Source organism: Ambystoma mexicanum, chromosome 2q (genome assembly GCF_040938575.1).
Source record: "Ambystoma mexicanum isolate Mex_15411 chromosome 2q, UKY_AmexF1_1, whole genome shotgun sequence".
In the NCBI taxonomy this organism is placed as follows: domain Eukaryota; kingdom Metazoa; phylum Chordata; class Amphibia; order Caudata; family Ambystomatidae; genus Ambystoma; species Ambystoma mexicanum.
The window spans coordinates 880,190,603-880,210,455 of record NC_090924.1 but is presented as its reverse complement, the minus strand read 5'-3'; the positions used below and the strand labels follow the sequence as shown (position 1 = coordinate 880,210,455).

Sequence of the window (19,853 nt, the reverse complement as noted above, 5' to 3'; positions counted from 1 at the left end):
ATTCTGATGTGGCACCGGACAAAAGACAATGCATGAATTGGTATTAATGCAAACTGGTTTATGGTCAAAATTGTACTGGAAATTGCTGGGTTAAACTAGTTTTATAGTTATGTTCAACAGGCCCTTTTTGGTTTACACGTGTTTTGCCAACAGGCCTTTCTCAAAACTTTTTATTTTTTAATACTTTATTTTCTGTTTAATAAAGCAGGGAGACCTGCCAGACATTGGACTGATGCATGTACACTCACAACAAAGTTTGATTGCATGGAGGTCTTAAGACAAAACCTATGAAGGGTAGGGATTGGTGAAAGGAACATATCTTCTTACAGAGCATATAGGTGATAGTGCTTCTGTCTGTAGGGCACGTCTTGAACTACCTCTGAATGCATACAGTACTGATTATAGTGGGCAAAGACATCAGAGGTTTGGCTCTTACAGCTTTGTGTGTTAGATTGTCCCTGAACCCACATTCTATCCCAACCTTGGACTTTCGGCTCTTTAGCCGCACATACATGAAACGAAACTTAGGTGCTTGAATCCCATTAGTCTACTCCCTATTTTCCCAATTAGTCCATCATCTCTCATAGGTAGGCTGAATTTGTCAATTTCAGCCTTCCATTTTCTGCTATTTGATTTCGTTATGCAAGGTCCTGTTGCTTCTTCCGACCTCTAGAGACTTGCTCACTCTATCTCACATAAACTTTGTATACTTTTAATTGACCAGCAGTTTGGCTCTCACAGATGTTTTGATCTTCTTTCATCTATGAAGAATGTTATACATTCAAAGCTTATCCATGTACTCCCTTTGTGCTCTTTGCTTATCCCTCAAAATGGCATCTTTGTTCTGGGCCAACCTTGACTCATTGTTGGTTCTGCTCACAGGGCTAGCTTTCCACATCTCCTGATTCTTGCAGCCTCAGCCTATTTCTGAGGTAGCTTGGTTATATTCACATGAACCATCATCCACTTTCATGATGTGGCCATCCTTGCCACGTTATATATTCCTCTACAGCAAGCTTCTATACGCTTTCTTTATACCTTCGGTTACTGCGTATTTACAGTCATTGGTCAGTAAGTTACTTAATCTCCTTTCAGATCCATGATTACTTTAGCTTCATGTCCAGGTTACTCTTAAGGCTTCAGCTACTTTGTTACTTAGTATTTTCATATTGTTTCAACATAGGTTCATATTTCTTCTTTATGACATCACCTTATCTTTGTCAGTTTTCACTTTAACGTCCATCCATGATATTTATTGACGTGTTCTGACATCTTGGCAGGCAGCATCCTTCCATGAAACTTTCTTCCAAGCAATACCCTTCCACGCTTTCAGTTCGGGGGTACATGCTGTAAGGTTGTCTGAGTGCATAACGCCTCTCACATACTCACTGCGGTATAGGAACAATGCAGGGGATCCCATCTATATCTTTTCTCTGACTGTTCCAATTTGACGGCACTGAAGGGGCAGGGACTGGCAGGATGGTGTGTACCTACTCCTCTACACAAGTGTGTTACATGTCCAAGATATCTTCTACTATTTATGCTATTGGTTGTTTGTTGTTTGAACTGTAGAGGATCCCAAGCCATATGGCTGCTGAGCCCTTCCTTTCACTCGGATGGTAAGCAGAGAGTATACAAGAAAGCTGACAGGAAGTAAGTTGAAATGCAATTCCACATCTTACTCTGCATCCCTGATTGTTGTGATGTGATATCTTGCATGAACTTTGCTGATTCGGTCCAGTCATTGTGGACCGAAGGACGTATGTGCACATCGTTCTGGGTTTTCCACGTTCATTCACTGCAAGCTAGGGGTCTGGCTCCAGGGTCACTCTGCATATCTAAGTGTGTGCCCTTGAGGGACTGTAGAGGCATTGGAGAAGAATTACAATGATTGCAGTAACTCTCCTTCTCCTTTATCTAGAGCACAAAACCTTTGCAGTTTTCAGTATACCCTCTGCTGGACAAAACTGGTATAGTGCTGAAACATCTCACATAGTTACTAAACCTATTCTATTGTAGAAGGACGACATATTAATATATATTTTGTCATGTTACATATGTTTTGTAAAGTGCATCTTCCGCAGTTACCATGGTTTTATGGTGCTAGATCTGTTCAGAGCGTTGTTTCGGTGATGCGCAGTGTGACATATGCATGAAGAAAAAAAGAGGAATAGGTTTTAAGGGCTGCAATGTTGCTGTTTTGTTGTTTGTGGCATGGGTTCTCTTGGGTGGGCTCGCCAGGAGGTCAGGACATCTTGACCTTCCTTGTATACATGACACCTTCAAATGGTGCGAGAATATGGCTTCTGTTTCACTTCCCCAATCTTATATGAGGCATGGAGAACCATACAGCTTCATATTAAATGAGGTATTACATTAAATGGAGGTTAAAAGTGAGGCATAATGCTTTTACACCTCCATTTGACATGCCACCTCATTTTGCGGCACTGGTCACATGGAGAAGGAGCACCAAGTGGAGATAAGATCTCTGCCGTACAGTAGTTTTCCCTCTCATGTGTGTGCCTTGTTTTATGCCTGCATAAGATTTTCATGCAGGTCTAAAACGAATCCTTATGAAATCTGCCTCGGTTTTGCACCTGATTAAGACCCAGTAGATTCCATTGGAATCAAATTGTAAATGCCGCCTGCAAAGCATATTTTCAGGTGGCATTTACCTTTCTATGAGACAGAGTTGAGATATGAAAGAGTAAAAGTGGCTTTGGCTCACTTTTACTCTTTTCTTGTCCACCCCACCTTGTGGACATATATGCTTGTAGGGGACCCACAGTACATACATATATTTTATTTGTATTTGTATATATTTGAAGAACAGGGATGTCAATGTTGATCAGAAATTATGTACAATAACATATTTACAGAAGGCGAAAGCATTCTCATGAATTTTGCCTGTTCATTAGCATAAAGGTGAAAACAAGTAGTGAGCCACTTTAAGAGTGTGTAAGGAATTAGGACATACACCAGGGACAACACAAAACAAACAGAAACAAAATGTGTATATGAAAACAGGTGACTTACACAGGTAAAATTAACCTAAGGATGCAAGTGCTTTAAACTAAAGAGGAGTACCAATTAAATATGTAAAATAGCATTACTAAGCCTAGAGGAAGTGGCGGTGTCATGGTGGAAGGTTGAAGAGAGGGGTGGGGGAGCTCCCTCTTTAGCAAGTAAAGTTTAAACCAAGCTTTGAAGAGATTCAGTGGTGGTGTCAGTTTGGGGGGATGGTGGGAGAGGGGCTGGGGAACTCACTCTTTAGCGAGTAAGTGAAGTTTAAGCTGAGCTTTGATGAGATTTGTAGTTGAGCCGGCTTTCATTTTTATGGCCAGCGAGTTCCAGTGAAGGGGGGTGGGGGCGAGTCTGGAGAAAGAGTGGAAGCGAGAGGAGGCACAAGGATGGTATGGGATGGTGAGGCTGAGTGCAGACGAGGATCAGAGGGATCAAGATAGTGAATAAACTGAGATACAATCCAACAGGTATTGTGGAGCAAGACCATTGATAGGTTTGTAGAAGAAACTTGAAAGAGAGTGGTTGTGCATGGAGAGCCAACCAGCACGTTGTCAGTAGGTAGAAATGGGGGAGGATTTGGGTAGGCAAATGAGAGTATAGGGAGGAAAGTTAAGGTCTTTGTCTAGAGGGAAGAACAAGTAGAGAGGAAGGCCAAGGAGTAGGCTTGAGCATTATTCCTGGTTGCTGAGCCCCTGAGTGGAGATTAATGTTTTTGTTGTGTGGCTAATAAAGAAAGGTTGAATTTACTGACTGTTGAGGAGGTTAATACGAGCAGCAGAAGCAGTGGTATTGATGAATTATTGCAGTCCTTTGTCGCTATCAGAGAGGACCTCAAGGAGCAAGAAGGTTAGGCCAGAAGAAAAAAGGAGGGGGGCGCACGGATGACATTGGAAGTTGGGAGAAAGATGACTTCTGTTTTCGAGGAGTTCAGCATGAGGCAGCAGAGAGCAATCCAGTGACGAACTGCAGTGAGACAATTTGTCATCTGTTCCAAGATGGCTGGGGTGAAGGAGGATAAGGAGAATAATAATAGAGTGTTATCAGAAAAAAGGTGATAGTGAAAGCTAAAAGATTAGATAAGTCTACCTAGGACAGACGTATATAGGTTTATGAGCAGAGGATCAAGGACTGATCCTTGGGGGAGACCGACAGGAAGAGGGGTGGAGTTAGAGGTTTGCGAGTTCCAAGATATTTGAAAGGGATGACCTTCCATGAAGGAGGCAATCCAGGCAAGAATAGGTTTGTGAAACCCAAAGTCTGGGAGCATGAGGAGGAGAGAGGTGTCAAAAGCGGCAGGAAATAAAAAAAAGTATGAGTGTGGAAGACAGTTTGGAATGGTGAGCATTAGAAAGAAATTTGCATGAGTGCAGTCTCGGTTTAGTGTTTACTACAGAAGCCAGACTGAAGTGTATCTCCAAGGCCATTATCCTCAAGGTAGTTAGTGATTCGGTCGAAGAGCACCCGCTCAAGGACTTTTGAATAATGGGGAAGGCAAAAAACTGGGGGATAGTTTGCTGGGATGTTTAGGTCAGGAGAGGGTTTCTTCAAGACGGGTAAGACAATTGCAGATTTGAAGGAAGACATCTGAGAGAGAGAGGTTAAAGAGCTCAGAGTGATACAGGCAAGTGATTGAGACTAAGCCTTTGACCATTTGGGGAGCAAGGAGTGCAAGATAGGTTGGCACTGCGAAGGATAGGTGCTAATTCAATAGGAGCGGTAGGGGAGAGGTAGTCAAGCATAGAAGAGACAGGGGGAGAGGTGGTGGACAGGAGGATTGTAGAAGGAGCGAGAGGAGGGTTGTGAGAGTTGAACGAATTTAGCGATGTTAGAGGAAAAGTTGTGAGCGAAGTCAATAGCAGAAAGGGAGGAGGTAATGATATTGGCTTGGGAGGTGTGAGCAAAGAGTGGAGGGTAGATGAAAGTTTGCAGGGGAGATTGTGAAGGCAGGAGATTAGGTTTGTGAAGTAGGAGGATTTAGCAGAGCTCAGTGCAGAGGTTTGGCCAGCATGGGAATCTTTGTAGGCTAGGCGCAGGGAAGGTGTCATCATCGTAGTTTTACAGTACATGTTTGCTTTGAGGGTCTGAATTTCAGAGATGATCCAAGGCTGAGGACAAGGACTAGAAGGTGTGAATGTTCAAACAGGATAGCGTTGGTCAAATGGAGTCATAAGTGCATAGTGAAAGTCAGACAAAGCATGGTCAATTTCAAGAGGCATGAATAGAGGAAAGAGACAGGATAGAGGTCCTCACATCATCAGGGATGCTAACCTTTGTTGGCCCCCGCATGCTGTTTATGATTTGTGTGTGTAAGAGGTCATTTACAGGTAGACCAAGCTCTGGTGATTCGTAGACTTTCACCACTAATTTTTTTTAAATGGTTGAATGTGTTTCGAATGAAAGTGGTGTGGGAGAGGACCTAAGACTGTAGATCATGGCATGTGAGGGTGCTTGGTGGTGGTTATTCCTCCCTCTGCATATCATCCACACTCGGGCCAAGCTCACACCATGGAGCACATACTTAATATGTCAGTCCTTGGCATAAATATACATTTTGTTGTGTAGACTTAGCTTGGATTGCTTTGGAGTCTTTACCAGCAAGGTCGGGTGATATGTTGATGGTAGTTGTATATCTCTGGCATACAGCCTTGGCCCATGCTCAAGGTTTACCCATTATCCTTGTACACTGTGGTTTTACGTTTGAGATGAGCATAGCTAATGGTGGCGCAGATTTACTATTGTGGGCCTACATTTACAGAGCTAACCCTATAAACAGACGCAGAACACTGTTGCTGCTGATATCTCCCTCTGTTTTCTGAGAGAATGTAACAACATCATAAAATTCTGTCCTTACACACAAGTCCCAGAGCGCAAACGGAGTGCACCTCAAGCACCCATTGCCTCCTCACTCAGTGCATATGCCAATCATAAGCAGGCCTTGGTAGCCAGTTTTAAAGAGCTTCTTATGAATGCTTTCTCAGTGGCTGCATTTTATTCCTGGATGATGGACGCCCGTGCACCCTCTGTGTGTCTCTCAGTGTCTAGAATATCAGATGCCAATCACCACATTTTGCAGCCCTTCCTCGTCATTTTATGTGGTGCCCCTGTCTATAGTGAGCTCAGCCTTACAGCTTAAAATGGGAAACATTTAAAATTCAGATTTTTAATATTGCTGTTCATTCCGTGGGTGCAAGACTCGTAGAGGAGACTATCATCACTGGTGCCCTGCCTTTCTGCAGACGTTAATGACAAGGTTAAGGGCAGGGGGGACGGAATAAGTAAGAACAGACGTAGAAATGTTCTATTGTAATCTGTATCAACGTAGCATTTCTGGACTGTTTCTCTCGACATCCCCTGATGTTCGGTCCCAAGGGATTTCATCGTTTACACTAAATTATGATTATGTTTGGCCGCAGGTGTTAAATGATAAGCTGTGCAAACAGTTGGGGTAAATATCAGTCATAATGAGATTCACGGAAGCATGCTTTGACAACTGACCATCTGTCCCCGCTGACTTCGCTTCATTTGCTAGACAAGAAGAGTGTTTGCTGGAATCTGTTCATTCCTGTTGATTTTATATTTGGCAATACTTTTGTCTTTCTGAACAGCATTTCTACCATGCCAGTAAAGGCAAAAATGAAAGCAAGGAAATGAATGAGAAAAACAAGGAGTCCCTACTGGAGGTAAGCGAGGCTGGCTGCGAGGCTGGGCTGATGTTATGATGTGCTTCTTTTACACTTGCTCGCAGGTCGCACTGCTCGCTCAGGAGTAGAGGTCACACTCCTCGCTCAGGAGTAGAGGTCACACTTGTTGGCTCAGGAGTAGAGGTCACACTGCTCATTCAGGAGTAGCGGCCACGCTGCTTGCTCAGGAGTAGAGGTCACACTTGTTGGCTCAGGAGTAGAGGTCACACTGCTCATTCAGGAGTAGAGGTCACACTGCTCGCTCAGGAGTAGAGGTAACACTGCTCGCTCAGGAGTAGAGGTCACACTGCTCGCTCAGGAGTAGAGGTCACACTGCTCGCTCAGGAGTAGAGGTAACACTGCTCGCTCAGGAGTAGATGTCACACTGCTCGCTCAGGAGTAGAGGTCATACTGCTCGCTCAGGAGTAGAGGTCACACTGCTCGCTCAGGAGTAGAGGTAACTGCTTGCTCAGTTGTAGAGGTCACACTGCTCGCTCAGGAGTAGAGGTCACACTGCTCGCTCAGGAGTAGAGGTAACTGCTCGCTCAGGTGTAGAGGTCACACTGCTCGCTCAGGAGTAGAGGTAAATGCTCGCTCAGGAGTAGAGGTAACTGCTCGCTCAGGAGTAGAGGTCACACTGCTCGCTCAGGTGTAGAGGTCACACTTTCTCGCTCAGGCATAGAGGTCACACTTTCTCGCTCAGGAGTAGAGGTCACACTTGCTCACTCAGGAGTAGAGGTCATTTGTAAAATCTTATGCAAGCGTCCACTTTGATCCCATCGACCTACTTAGACTATCAACGAATTCAGAAATGAGATGTTATCGTTTGTGTTCATATGAACATTTAATTACCAAGGTGTACACAACCAAGGCATCCTATTAACGGCAAAGGGAGATTTTATACTAGTATGTGATGGTGTTCTTTTATACTGCCCATTTTCTGTGAAAGCCAAGGTCTTGATTTTGAGGTTGAGTATATAATTGTTTGTGGGAGTTTATGTTTTTTTTCTAATGAGAAATTAAAAGCCTCGTTACGTCTAGCAAGCGCTACAGGATGGAAATCAACTGTTAATCTCCTCATCCAGAACTCAATGTACTAGGTCTATTGACCGGCGGCTGTGGCACACGGGCAAGGAAACGGGTGTCCAGGACGATGTGCCAGCAACATTCCTCATAAATGGCATGTGGGAAAAAAGTACCAGTGACAATGCCGGAGACCACACAGGCGCATTGCCCAAACGCAAGGCAAGAAAGGCCAGAGCAGCTTGGGTGGAGGGCCAAGTGTCCTGTGAGTTGGGGTAGGATGTCGGGGGCACAGGGAGAAACATGCAAGGGCTGGTGTGTTTCTTTGGGGGAGAAAAGAAAAAGCACAGAAAGTGTGGGGAGCCCAAGGCAAAACGACAATGGGTGGACGTTGAGGGGAATAGGGAAATAAGTGGAAGCAGCCAACAAGTGCATGGGGCACCCCCAAAGCAAATACCGTGCAGGGGGAGCACACAAGCCTATCAGCAGCACACCGACCAGGCGGCATACCCGCAGTAAAACAATGAGGTTGGCATAAAGAATGGTGGCAGCAAGTGCTGGGGTGTTATTTCACTGCCACAGAGATCAGGCTCAGACAATTCAGTTTAGGGAATTCATTGTTGGAAAACAAGACTTAAGTCCATTTAACAAAGCAAGAATGGGTTCACAGAGGTAAGTTGGACAAAATGGCAAGTGCTGCATTAAAATACCGTGCTGGCATGCTGTACCAAAAAGATTAAATAAAGACATTTAATAAAAAGCCTCAATGGTGATGACTTTTCAAGAATGTTCTAGCAGCATGCCCCTGGCTGATACCCACGTTGTGAAGCATTTGATTTAGCTACCAATCTAAAATGACTCTCTGCAGCAGAGCCAGCTTCACATTGCCTTAGGATTGGAACAGAGCTGGACTTTTCTAAATAAGACCATTTGTCCTTCTAGTCTGGATAATTACCCACACTGTCATCCATCTCCCATTGAATCAATGTCTACACCCAGAAAGCTGCTGTTTCGCCCTACCGCATAAGAAGGTCCAACAGCGCATTTCACAATCTTAATCGAACCGCACTTCCTTCTGAGTCAACATTGCCAAGGTCTACATCTCGCTTTCATTTTGGAACTACAACCTCAAGGTTTACCTCACATTCCTGGCAACCCATAAAACCTGGCGATTGCACCCAAAAGGCACGTGGGGATATTATTGATCAAATCACCTATCTTCACTCGCCTGATATAGGCCATTGCTCATCAGATATGATGACAGTGAATCCACAAAACAGATAGTAAGGCATTAAACATCTTTGCATGTCCTAAGATTAGAGCTGGACACCCTCAGGAACTCTCCTGTGCACTGATCACAGTAACCCACTCAAAAACACAAATTGGTAGCACATGCCTGTCCACCATGCACAAAGCCACAGCCAGCCACGTAAACCACACTCCTACCACATGGTGCCCACCTAGCCTACTCCTGCACCGTCCTTCAAACAGGATAGGCTGACAAGTTCCTAATGTTTTTGATAATATACCGATATGCCTCACATGCAGCACGAGAATGCAGCAAAACAATCGGAGGACATTTCTGGCATTTGCGCACCACTTCTAATGGAGCCCAATTAGTTATGTTATTATTTATGTATTTACATATTTGCTTATTTATTTATGTGACTATATATGGTGCAGACCAAGCCCACTGGGTACCTGAGTGTGCTAAAGTGAAAAGAAGCTGAAGAACAACATATAAACACTAGTTAAAGGAGTATCATGAAGCTGAACAAAAACATTCAATTAAAACTATAATAATAAAACACAATGTTTCAATAAACGAATTGTTTTGCCTGTTGTGTTAGCATTTTGTAGGGCGTCATAAGGCATCACATGGTCAGGAATTCACACCATTTGCCAACTATTGCCACCTTATACCCAGAGAATGCCAGGATTTGGCTGCTGTTGACCTAATATTCTCTGGTACTAAAATATCATGTGGCATGGATTTCTCAAAGGCTACAAACAAAATGTTGCCACTAAAAGCGATGCACTCATACCATTCCCAGGTTTTATCATCGCATGCCTAGATACTCTTGCCATCGTGAGATATTGCAATCAAAATCCAAGGTACTAACATCATTTCAAGGGTTTTATTTATTTTTCACTTAGTTATTTTATTTATTTTATTTTAATGTGTTATCGTTTAAAACTTTACACATTTCACATAAAAGATAGAAATTCATAAACCACAATTATTCATAAAACAATTAATAAATCACATGATGTACATCATATAGCAAGCAATTTAATAAATAAATTGCAGCCTAAAATTACATCCTTCAATTATTAAAGTGCATACAGCATTTTTCCCTAATCCAGGTTTTGCGTCACGGTCAGCCAGACTCTATAAACTGCTAAATGCAAACTATCACTCTTAGTATTTATGCAATATCTCCAGAAGAGTAGACCTTTAATTGATTCTAGGTCATGGACATATTCCCCAAGTTATCTCATGTAGTTTGAGCCCAATTTTAGACATTCTGTTAGGACATGTTTAGCAGAATCTCGTGCCTTATTTTTCTTTCACATGTGGCAAACCTTTTTTTCCAGAGTGCAGGACCTGTTACTGACAACAAAGAAAGACAGTTTATACGAAACAGAAGAACACATTTGTGCAAATTTCTAGAAGGACATAGGGTCAAGTAGGGTTGCAGTTTCTTATGAATATATAGCATCTCGGGCATCTGTGCATAAGATTTTAATTTTGCCAGATAAAGTTACTACACCAATCCCATTTCTCCACTTGTGGTTCAAATGCTTTTCTAAATTCCTAATATCCTGCATCCCACTCCACACACCAGTCAATGGCTGCAAACAATGCTAACACAGATTTGTCGTCAATAGCAGCCCGCTTAGATTTCATCTCTAATCCCAATGAATGCAGCAGCAGGTCATGGCTTTAATATATAGGAGACCACGCTTCTTCATTACTGTGGCTTCCATGGAGATACAAACTAGTTCCAGTCGCAATATCTCCATGGGGACACACAGTGGAAGACCTAAACATTTTTCCCAGAAGAGGGCCTCCGATCTGCAGCCATGCTAGATCCACAATTGAGAGACATTCTAGCCCATAGAAAATGTCTGGACAAAAGCAATGTTTATATGGGCGAATAGTACCCTCAAGACTGAAACCCCAGCGCGGTAAGTAAAATTAGCTATAAGTGCCGTTAATTCATTGTGGTTATACATTTGGTGTAACACTGCAACAGCCCAAATTCAACACATAAATAGCTGTAACAGTCAGAGTATTCCAAGTCAGCATCCATGATTGACATTCTAGATCTCATTTTTTTCCCACTGGAAAATAGGATAAGCTGGGTTTTCTTCTTGTTTATGGTTAGCTGGTTCGTTACAGCATATTTCCACAACTCTCTGGCCGTTCTTACTAAGCCAGGGAAGGTGTGGTCAAGTACCACAAGATCATCCACGTATGCTAAGCATACAATATGACGAGATTCAATCTTTGGGGGAACACCATTACCATGCTCCGAACCTTCAGCAAATCGTCCAGGTACAAGTTGTAGAGCAAAGGTGCCAAGAAGCAGCCCTGCTTAACCCCTCAAGAACTGATAACCGGACCCGTCAAGACGCCCTCACCATCCAACTTGACCTGCACTGTATTATCTTCATGCAATAACCTCAGGAAGTGTAATATTTGGTCAGGGCAGCAGTAGGCCTCAAGTTCCAGCCAGAGTTTTTCTCTACAAACTAAATCGAAGGCCGCCCTGAAGTCGACGAACAGTACATACAGCCCATGGTTTTTTAGACCCCTTGCACGTGCCCTCAACATATCCCCCAGCTTTAGACTATGGTGGTTAGAGAACCCTGGCCTGAACCCTGTTTGAAACCTATCTAAGAGCCCCAATGATTCAGATCATCTCTGAAGCTCATCCAATATAAAAGACGCGAACATCTTACCCTGTAACATCTAACATAGACAAAAGTCTATAGTTACTGGGTAACGATCACCTTTTTTATATAGAGGTAATACAATTGCTGAAAATTGAATTTTACCAGTGTTTAATATCTTACCAAACATAATTTCCAGGATGCATGCCCAAATCTCTGATTCATACTTTAGGACTATGCTGCAAAGGCCATTTGGACCCACAGACTTCGATGCTTTCAATCTGCCAATTTTATTTATAATGTCTGCCCTTTATATTTCCATCCAGACTTTATACCTAAGAACTTTCTGATGAAGGGGATTTGCCACTTTTTAATGGATGATTTTGGCTTCACGATGTTCGCTATACTGTTATTTGTTTGTCTGGTTTATGTCCCTTCTATTTTTGTTCCCCTTGACCTCCCCTAGATGTTTCCATATGCTTCTTGTGTTGCAAAAGATTAGTGCAGATATCATTCTCTGCCAGCCAGTTACTAGTTCAGAAGGGTCAAATCCACTACATTTTGCAGCACAAATTCTTCGTTGCATTCATCCCTTTCTGTCCCTTATAGTTTTATCATAGACTGTGCTACTACTGGTTTCATATGCAACATGGGCAGATTTATATACCGCCACTTTGTTAGAGAGCTGATGGAACCAATTTTCAATATCATCAATATCTAATGACTCTATATCAGAGTCAATTTGGGCCCTACTTGGCTAATACAATGAGTTGCTCTCTCCACATTTTGTGCTGACCAAGTAATGTGGTTACCAGCTTGATTGACAGGTATTGAGCCAATATTCTGCTGTGCATTTGCAATTACAGTTGGACAAAAGGAGATAATAAGTGTGGCATAGTTGCTAAGGATATTCATTTCCACTGCCATACTTTGAATGTAATGTAAAATAGTGAAATTTACAAAGAAGTAATCTTAAATGGCCTTCTTATTTCCCTGGGCCCAGGAATATTCTCCTGGATGATCACCCTTTGTGTGGCCGTTTAACATACTTAGATCCCAATAATCAAGAGACCTCTCCCATTTCTGCCCTTGCAGGTTTGAGGAGGCCTGCTCCAAAATACATCGGCCATCTACTTGAACACCCCTCTCAAATTCTTTAGTGCACATGCAACGAGCATTAAAATTGCTGCCCAAGACAATCCAATCATCATCCCCCCCATCCATCCCGCCAATAGGTCTGTTAATGTATCAAAAATAGCCTCCTTGGAGACACCTCCTAGGGGATTATAAATATTGATGACCAGCCTTCAACCACCTATCTCCGGGCAGGCACCTTCAAACTCTACTGCTAGGACATAGTCCTCACAGTTTGTTTTCCTGGCCTGGCTCAGCTCCCACGTCACATTGGTTGCACTTCGCTTTTAAGCAACCGGCCCACAACAAAGGCCCCTGTCTGCTTCCGTAACGCTTCCCGCTTCCCAACCCCCTATAGTCCCCCGTGATGTCTCCTTGTGCCCCCCCACCTCGAACCTTTTCAGGAGTTGTCGTGATACATTATGGTTACCATCTCCGACTTGTGACCAATGCTTGGATTTGTCTTTTATGGACTCATATGCTTCACCCTTTTCTATCCTCATGCTGGACTTCCCCTGCATCTCTAATCCAGGGAGGCCCTGAATCATACTATGCCCATCGTCATCTTGAATTTGTGTTTGCATTGCTGTTCTCCTGCAACATCATGTGTTATTATTGACTTCTGCAACTGTTCTCGCTCTCCCCTCTTGCTTCTTCACTGCTTATCCTCTGCTCTCTCCTCCTCTCTTTCCCCCCTCCCCTTATTTCTCTCTATGCACTTACTCTATCAGAATTGTCCTTAGACCTAGTATGATAGCAACCATGTTTATCTCCTCCCCTGCTTGTTTTTTTCCCCTGTCCCCTCCCCCCCCCCGCCCTCCAGCATTATCTGAAATGTCATCAGGCCTATTACGATAGTTAATTTCACATTCTTGTTGTTCATGGCCTGTAATATGTGGAATATTTTTAACCACGCCACTGCGCCACACTGCACCCCTTTGCCAATGGGGAAAGGAAATTGCCAAAAATGGAGGCAATAACCCCTGTGCGCACTAAGTCAGCAAAATTGTGCAGAGTACATAACCCACCAAAAGAGCTGCACGCCCTGCCAAATACACCAGCAAAGTGGTGTAAAAGCAGGAATCGCTGCCGTCATCTGTCATCACTGCTGTCATCTTTCATCGGTCATCACTGCTGCCATCTGTCATCTGTCACTGAAAACAAGCCCACAGAATGGCTAAAATCCGAAAATACCCCCATATACAGTTTCCTAATCAATGGCAATCTTCAAAGTGCTGTTTTGGCGCTAAATTCAGTTATTTTGCACAGTGAATTATTGAAAGGAAAGTGTGCTGGAATCATGGATCCTCCAGGCAGTCAGAGGAATCCAGGCATCAAAGCCTGACAGCTGCCTAAAGAAGTTGGCTGTAAAACTTAGCTTAAATGTATTTTCTTTGTCCTGAAAAATTGCACAATCCACTATTTCAAGCATGTTGGTGAAGAGCTAATTCTTTTAAAATGTTTAAATCCTTCATACACTGTGCTTATATTTTATAGTTGAAATTAAAATACCTTAATGTCCAAAAGCCCAGTCTGAGGCCAATCGACATGTGAATTCTGATCTGACAGTGCGTGGCCTGGGAAAACTGACATCTCCATTTGACACTCCCTTGAGAACAGGAAGGCTAATGGCTGTTAATGTTTCACGCATAATTCCAGCAAGCCACTCAATGGGGCTGCATTAGACATTTGTCTGCTGGCTGACCAAAGAACAAAGGACATGCTGAGAATTGGCCTCTTCAAGGAGGAGCAGGATGTGGGGGAGGTTTCTCAGTGAACTTCAAAGGACTGGACATCTGCTGCCTAGAAAGGGGAGGTTACACAGGAGGGCTTTGGTGTGAAATCTTCATTTTGGAAACTTGGTAGACATTAAACTAATTTCAGCCTTGTGATTTGAAGACATTGGGGAAGCTCATACCATTAAAGGACCAAAGTTATGAAAAATGTCTGATTATGAGAAACTATTAATGTTGCAAACTTACAATTGCATGTACATGATCCACTGATAAGCGCCCAGATATGTGTCAAATTAGAAATGATTAATTCAAACCGTTATGGTGAAAATTGATAATAATTTATAGAATTATCAATACAGCTCTCACAAAGATTTAAATTGAATGTAAATGTAGAAAATCAAATGTGAAAACTATGTGTCTAATTTATGAGGGTACATAATGGTAGAAATGTACATTTGTGCAAAAGTGTATTTTGGGTAAAAATCCAGGTAGGAGTTCCTAAATCCTGTCATAAAATGACAGCTCTGCTTAAGCTGCCAACCAAAACAAAGCACATGCCTGTAGCCACTCACAGACATGGGGTTGTGTTTTGAAGTTCTGCCCATGCCATAAAATGTGTAATGGATAAATATAGGAGTTTGACTACACATGGACACTGCCTCCAAAACGCACTGCTTCCAGAACCCATCCAGATGTCCACGCAGCACCTTATTCCAGAACTCATCATTTTGTAGCTGACTCCAGAATTCTTTGAGAGATGCAGATTTCTTTGCAGAATCCAGACTCTAGCATTGAAAAATTGTTGCTAGCCTGACCCAATTGCCAAAATCCCAACTTGAGGGATTTAATTTTAATGCAGCTTGGCTGGCTACCATTAGGCTTGTCCGCTGAAAACTTGTATCCGGCTATCTACCGTGTCCAGTAACCAGAAGGGGCCCTTCCAAATCCAGTCTGCGGTGCAGTCCAAACTTGACCAGAACTGCACCGCTGATCCAAAGCCCTCCAGAGGTGCCTGTTTGCCGGTAGACCTGCCCAATCCAATGACCAGAACTGACGGTCTAATTTAATTACAAAGGACTGTAAGTATTAATAAGATGAACAGTGACCAATGACATATCTGTATTGTATGATCCCAATCTCAAACTCAGACCATCTTTAATTTAAAACCATAGTATTGTTAAAACTATCCTTGCGCTGACTTTTCTCTCATCTGTGTTACTAAACCATAGCTCCTTATTGATTTGATTAAGAAAAGTAATTCCCAAACCAAACGGAAACTAGAGTATCACGCATTAAGAGTTATGATCGGCTGTGAATAACTGATTCCTGTGTGGCATTCTCTTTTTCGTAGTCCTTAATATATTATAAGAAAACCTATCTGTCGTTTTTAAACCCGAATTCTGTTTTCCATTTTCGCGCCTATTTAGCAAAAACGCCTCTCATGAAAACCTCTATAACTCCTGGAGTTTTAAAGATAGAAACGAAATTTCACCTCTCACTGATACCTAAAATCCTCAGCTACATCCGCATTGTGGAACAGTGTATTTGACCCATTTTACGCCAATATCGCATAAGTAAAAGTTTGCAGCAAATGTGCAAAGTTCGAAAATTCACACGTGTCTTTGTACCATTTCAAAGTGCTTTTTCCATCCCATCCTGATCGGAAGTGTGTATTGTTGATATTATCGCTCATGTATGTTAGGACCTGATTAGTGTTGCTTTCTGTAGAATGTGTCTCCATTTAAGCATTTTTGCACCTTTTGCAGTATTTCACAAAGCCATTTTTCACCTGTCATTTTCAAAGTGTAATTTGCCAAATAAGGTTTTCTCTCTTGTTTGGGAGGGAGGATTGCCTATAACTCTAGACATTGTATCTCATTCCTAAAAACCTGCTGACTACTCACATTGGTGTAGGATTGCTCATTTGTATTTAAACAAAACTTTGCAGGGGGAACATTAACCTAAACGCTATCTGTAGGCAAAAAAAACTTCTTTTTCCCTGTGTTTTCTATTTTGACTCCTTATAAGTGAATACAATCGCTTTGCTTATTTCTGAACTGTATTGTCACCCTCTGGGTGATTGCTGCCCCATATAAATCCATCTATATTAAACGTATGTGTGATTTGAATATTAAATAAGTAAATAAATATTTATCTTTACAAACTAGCCTGATTCCTGGTTCAGTGTGACCTGAGGGGTATTTTGAGACGGGTGTGATATGAGTGGTATATCATTCAGAATATTGAACTTATAGACAAAAATAAAATAAGGGTTTCAGTTGTGCACTACATGCTAGGCGAGACCTCGGTGTGTGCCTGATTAAAATCCCTTACAAAGAATGTCATTGTATTTTCCCCTTGTTCTATCCCTTGCCTTGAAGCACTTTGAAACACTTTGTGTATAGGCACTTTATAAATAAACTATCATATCATATCATGTATTAATCCCTTGGGCAGGAAATGTATGTTTTATACCAATCAACGGTCCCCATAGGGTCTACCCAGATCCCCCTTCCTGCCCAGTGTTTGAATGATGTAATAAGCATCAACGTACATATTTGCTGTCATCCAATGCTCTTGCAACATAAATATTTGTCTTTGCAATATCAATTTCAATGACTCCCCAGAACCCATGAGTTGTGCCCAAAATCCCCGAGTGTTCCAGGATGTCATCAAAAATCCTCAATGCCGATTAGCCGAGAGAGTGAGCAGCGATTATGCAAACCATTTCAAGACCCGCTGGATATTCTCCAATTTTGGTCTACCCTCACCAAAATGTACTGTGTTGCTGGGAAGGGATTGGCTACATGGAATACAATAAGAGCCGTTCAAAGACATATTTGGATCACCTTTATCAACATCCAAGTCCAATTCCAAACACATACTCCACAGTTGTGTATGGTAGCTAAGAATAATCCCCATTGTGTCGCTAGTCTTACAGCGGATCAGTGGATACTGGTGACATTGGGCTTTATACATTCCAGCGTCTCAACAAATTCAAAATCATCAGTTACTAATACCCGCAGTGGAGGGATTTGCTTCAAGATCTGCAAGACAGCTGACCGATTAAACTGCCTATTTCTAGATTTCTGATTCAAACGTTTCACTGTGAAAGTATTAGCCCCATCCACATTAAAGACAACTCCTGGGTTACAGGCTTTTGCCAATTCAACCAACAGCAGCAATTTAGGTGCCACATGCACAGCACATTCTGGGGTAGAGCTATAATCTGTGCTGCCCCCTCTTTTAGCTCCCAAATTGTCAAGGTTCCAATATTTTTTGATTGTCTCTTTTTGCTGTGGACAATCTTCTTTCTAGATATCAAATTGAATTGTGACCATGAACGATTGGATTTCAACAAAAGGTGGTTCTACAGCAGCGCTCTCCTCTTCTAGGGAATCCAACGAGTCAGACTTGGGGAAGAGATTGGGGGAGGCAGACAGACTATTTGGATCTTGTGTTGGCACTTCAGCCCCCCGGTTCTAATTTCCACAGGTACTCCTATTTCTCCAGTTTGTAAAAACGACTTATCATCCACTGCAGGGATGCTCTCCTGCAACGAATAACAAAGATCCAGCAAGGAGTTGTTGTCGATATCATCCAGATAGGAACTTTCCTCATTGCCCAAGCCGCTGTTAGTAGGTGTCATTGCATTTATTATGGCTTTTGCTGTATCAGAGGATCAGCGCACCTCAGCAGTGGATGCTGCAGGTTACAAGTAGAAGAAAAATTTGATTTCCCCTTAAGATTGGTCTTTTGGTGGACTTCAGCTTCTATTTCGCACGTATTTGCAGCTCTCACCGTGAGCAAACTAGCAGCAATGTTTTTCTTTCAATCAGTGGGGGGTGGAGACATTCCCTTTGCAGAGATTATATCTGCTGGTTTTAGCCTTTACTTTGGGCTGCATTTTTGCCTAATGTTATGTTATGTTACTTGGCATTTATATAGCGCCTTATGTATCATTGGCATGACCTCAAATCGCTGGTAGGTTGAACGCCCAGTTGATATCAGTAGAGAGAGAGAGTGTCTATGGTGCGTGGGCGCACCGGATATGTGTGCAGCTGGTGTGGTTGTTGCATGATAGCCGCTTCTTAGCAGTAGGTGTGGTGCTGAGGAAATCAGTTGGATGTTTTCAGTCTGGAGGGTGGACACCCAGACTGAGTTCTGGCTACGTTAGGCCTGAGGAGACACCTAAGATAGCCAGAATGTGCTCAGCTAGCTGTGTTTTATTAGGATGATGAGGTGTTCTTGGGGTCATGTTAGTATGAGAACAGCTGGGCCGAATGTGTCATAGCATAGCTGTGTTCTAGTTTAATGATGGTGTATAGGAGAGAGTAAGCGTAGTAGTGTGACATGCTGGTTATCAGTAAAGCGCCTGCGACCAAGCACGAGAGCAGGACAGGGGGCGTACATAGCGGCATATATATATAAAGTGACAGGATGGATAGGGTAAACATGTGATACAGATAACACAGGGATACTGGTACATAGCATATACATAGCAGAATAGGAGATACAGAGATATACAGACATATATCCACTCCATCCACTAAACTTTAGCACAGTGATAATATTAGGCACAGTTTCTAGATTCAACTATACCACAGTGATGATATTAGGCACACTTTCTAGATTCAACTATACCACTGTGATATTAGGCACACTTTCTAGATTTGACTATACCACAGTGAGGTTATTAGGGGTCTATTAGGCACACTTTCCAAATTCAGCTATACCACACTTTCTAAGTTCAAACTTTGGCACAGTGATGCTATTAAGCACACTTTCTAGATTCAACTATACCACAGTGATGCTGTTAGGCGCACTTTCTAAATTCAATTATACCACAGTGATTCTAATTATGCACACTTTCTAGAATAAACTTTAGCAGTGATCGTATTAGGCACACTTTCTAAGTTCAAACTTTGGCACAGTGATGATGTTAGGCACACTTTCTAAATTCAACTATACCACAGTGACGATAATAGGCACTTTCTATATTCAACTATACCACAGTGATGCTATTAGGCACACTTTCTGGATTCAACTATACCACTGTGACGCTAATTAGGAACACTTTCTAAATTCAACTATACTCCAGTGACGCTATTAGGCACTTTCTAGATTCAACTTTAGCACAGTGACGCTAATTAGGCACACTTTCTAAGTTCAAACTTTGGCACAGTGATGCTATTAGGCACACTTTCTAGAATAAACTTTAGCAGTGATGTAATTAGGTACACTTTCTAAGTTCAAACTTTGGCACAGTGATGATATTAGGCACACTTTCTAGATTCAACTATACCACAGTGATATTAGGCACACTTTCTAGATTCGACTATACCACAGTGAGGTT

At 42.4% G+C, this 19,853-nt stretch overlaps 1 protein-coding gene across 5 annotated transcripts in view; it reads left to right on the top strand.

The window, feature by feature from the left end:
- Window positions 1-19,853, top strand: part of APBB1IP (amyloid beta precursor protein binding family B member 1 interacting protein) — a 1,612,974-nt gene that overhangs the window by 1,161,389 nt on the left and 431,732 nt on the right. For all 5 annotated transcript variants that reach the window (XM_069648143.1, XM_069648145.1, XM_069648144.1 and 2 more), the window contains one exon: window positions 6,630-6,704. In XM_069648143.1, coding sequence (XP_069504244.1) covers window positions 6,630-6,704 — 75 coding nt within the window. The remainder of the gene's footprint in view (window positions 1-6,629; window positions 6,705-19,853) is intronic.